Raw genomic sequence first — 3,460 nt, 5'->3', positions numbered from 1 at the left:
TATCCTCGACTTCAAAAATAAATTACATCTTAGACAACTATTAAATGATATTTAGAGTGAAGATAAAACATTGTGAGGTGATTTTACTTTTTTAACCCATCAATTTACTAAAAAACAGAATAAAACAAAGAAATGAGAAAATGTGATAGTGTTTGTGCCTTTTAAAACACGCATGAAGCCTAAGTTTTAGCATTAAATAATGAAGATAAAGATATGCCAGCAAGAGAGAATGGAAAGTGAGGACAACATTTTCCAAGCCTTACCCAATCCACTCATACTCTGCAAGGCGCAAGCAAGCAAGCAAACAGGGAATCAACAAGCATTGATTGTGCAGAAGATGAGATTGCACCGGTGACCGGCCTGAGCCTTTTTAACTACTTTTCTATTCTTATTATATAAGATTTTCCACAAATTAAAACGGAAAGCAAGATGATTGGCTAAACAAATTTGTCAGTTTCAAAAGCCAAGCAAATCACTAGCATATATTAAAAGCACTTGTTATTGTTATATCCTTGGCATAAGCGAATTTACTAAAATCTGACAGATTCTTCGATACGATGGTGCTTTCTTTTGCCCGGTTACATCGTTCATTTCAAAGGCAAATAAATTCCAAAATCTCAGGATTCAGAAAATGAGGAATTGGGATCAAAATAAATTGGATGCTTGTGTGAGGACATTGTCGTCATTTTAAGCTCTCAGTTCCTGGATCCTATGCTTAACGCTCAACATACAACGAGAGAGAGAGAGAGAGAGACAGAGAGAGAGAGAGAGAGAAAAAAAAAAATATATATATATATATATATTGAAGGGATGGATAGGACAGTTTACTGAACAGCTGAGAACAGGAGGTGGGCATGTTGTTAACAGTACTGAAACACTTGTGTACTTTCAAAGACCAACTTGTCTTGGTCCACAAGCAAACCCAGAAACACACTTTTATCAGTAAAATGGGGTACACATGAAGAAGTGGGTTCCTCTATACCTAATCGGTTGTCACAGTGAACAACACTTGAATTTGCTGTAACTCAACGCCAGAATTTGTAACAACAACAACACTTGAATTTGCTATGACAAAAAAAAATATCCATCCACAGAACTCATGAATTTGTAGCCATGAATAACATAAATAATAGTCAGTCAGCCATGAATGAATCACCAGAAACTTCAAAAGGCATTCATGTACTAAAAAACAGTAAACAAATGTTGTAACTAGCGAGCTATATGGAACAAATTTTACCCAATCCAACAAAAACATCATGAACATGACAGAAACCTGGATCTTTTAAGAGATCAAACAACTATGCATCAGAGACAACGCTAAAATCATCTTCCTCTGCTGGAGCAGGCAAGTTGAGATCTATCACACTGATCTCAAATTTCAAAGAACTTGCGGCAGCAGCAGCAGCAGTTGCTGAAGAACCCAAGAGATGAGATCTCTTGTGGCCGCCAAGTGCTTGTCCAGACCCAAACACTTTGTCACAAAATGGGCATTCAAAGATTCTCTCATTACCCTCATGCCCTGCTTCGTCTCTATAGCAAATCGTTTTGTGACTTCCCAAAGCTTGATAAGATCGAAAAGTCTTCCTGCATTTCTCGCACCGATGCTTCCCTCGAACCCTCCGAATTTTGATCTCCCCCTGCTCTTCCGGTTCCTTAATCTTAACCGATCGTTCTACTTCTTTGCCTTGTTCTTGATCTTGTTCCCCGTTGTTTCTCATCCTGCTATCCCTTGAAAGCATCATGAGGCACATCGCAACATCTTCTTCCGGAGAAGTATCAGACACCGAACTCATCGCTTCCGGCGAGTCCGACAAACTGGGTTTTCTCAACTTGGGCAAGTTCGGACTCTGAATCTCTGCCACACCGGGTTTCCGATTCCGCTTGGATCGCCGGCGAGTTGGGTTCTTTGACTCGGTCTCGCTCTCTCTGTCCTGGACCACAGACCCAGCATCAACTGCGAAAGAGAACTCGGGATCTGCAAGTCTGAAACTTTTCTTGGGGTTCTCTCTCAACCCATAAACCAAAGCCTTTTCCTCTGCTTCTCCGTTGCTTTCTTCCTCACCTGAAGAAGAAGATGAAGAGGAAGCAGACTCGGTACGGTCAGCGAGTTGCTGCGGCTTTGGAGGAAGAGGCAGGGTGGCCAAATGAGCCTTCATGTGACCACCCAAAGCTCTGCCATTAGCAAAAGTCCTGGAGCAGAGCTTGCATCTGTGCCTCTCCATTGGCACAGAGCAGAACAGAGCGAGTATAAGATGGAAGCTTTTGCTCTCTTTGAGAAGTATAGGGAGATCGGGAACTTAAAAGGAGTAGGTGACAAGCATTCCTCCACCAAAAGACACACACAACCCAAAAATTTATGAATTTCGGAATAAAATATATAATTCTAATTAATGTTTAACAGGGCCAAAAAAAAAATAAAAATAAAAATTAACAAAGTGTGATCATGCGCAGGGAAAGAGGGACAAGTAACATGCAATCCTTGCCCATCTCATCTGGGTAATAACCTTTTCTTTTTACCACTTTTTAACTCCATAAATTGCCAGATGGGCATTTTTATTATTATTATTATTATTATTATTTTTTAGTTTAAATTAAATACATTTGATTTAATTAATATACTATAAATTTAGAGGAAATATATATATGTATATAGTGATACTCATTGGTAATTACTAGCATCCACCTGGTTTCATTTTAAACTTTGTTAGGCGGATTTAATTATTATGCAAACCTTTATTTATGCCGTATTGGGTGATTTGATGTTAGCAGATTGAATTTTGCATATTAAACAACCTTTTTCCTGTTGGTTGTGGACATATTAACAAACATATTCTTATTGAGAGAGATGCTCAATTTGCATAGCCGAAGAGCGCATCATTTCTTTCTTTCACCTTTTCTTTCCCCCAAAATTATTCTACTGTACAATCTGTACATATTCCTGCTGGCTGCTCTTTTTTTCTTCCAATTCCTGCTCCACTCTCTACTTCCCTTGCCTTCCTCCTACAAACTTGTACTTGTAGTCAGCCCAAATATTTTCACAATTATCACCAGTTTTGCAATATTATTTATCTTAACAAATGTTATTGTCAAATTATTCAAAGTTGTAATATGGGTGTTTTGTTTTTCAGCTACTTTTAATTTCTCATATTTATAAGATTTTTCGTTAATTTAAACCGTTAATAAGTTAAATGTCTCTTGTACTCCTATAAAATTTATAAAATTACCTTTAATTAAAAAATCAGAAAAATAAAACAACATAAGAAGAAGAAGAAAAAAAAAAAAAAAAGGGTCGTTGCCATAGTTTCTTTTTTTCTTTGGTTTTTTTTTTTTAAAAAAAAAAATTATAACCGAATGTATTTTGGTCATTTTTATTCATTCTGTTAGGAGTTAAAAAAAATCATAACAAAATTGAAAGGATTGAAAGGGGCTGAAAAATGAAACGCTCACATTACAATTTTTG

The 3,460-nt window shown here is 37.0% G+C and overlaps 1 protein-coding gene across 1 annotated transcript; it reads right to left on the bottom strand.

The window, feature by feature from the left end:
- Positions 1 to 1,061: 1,061 nt before the first annotated feature.
- Positions 1,062 to 2,316, bottom strand: LOC133854276 (zinc finger protein ZAT4-like). Its single transcript, XM_062290391.1, has one exon. It carries the CDS (start codon positions 2,220 to 2,222, stop codon positions 1,299 to 1,301), a length of 924 nt encoding a protein of 307 aa, XP_062146375.1. The 5' UTR covers positions 2,223 to 2,316; the 3' UTR covers positions 1,062 to 1,298.
- Between the last annotated feature and the right edge of the window lie 1,144 nt (positions 2,317 to 3,460).

The sequence above is a fragment of the Alnus glutinosa genome, chromosome 13 (genome assembly GCF_958979055.1).
Source record: "Alnus glutinosa chromosome 13, dhAlnGlut1.1, whole genome shotgun sequence".
Taxonomy (NCBI): Eukaryota; Viridiplantae; Streptophyta; class Magnoliopsida; order Fagales; family Betulaceae; genus Alnus; species Alnus glutinosa.
Note: the sequence above shows the minus strand (reverse complement) of the source record. Positions and strands in the feature narration are given on the sequence as shown.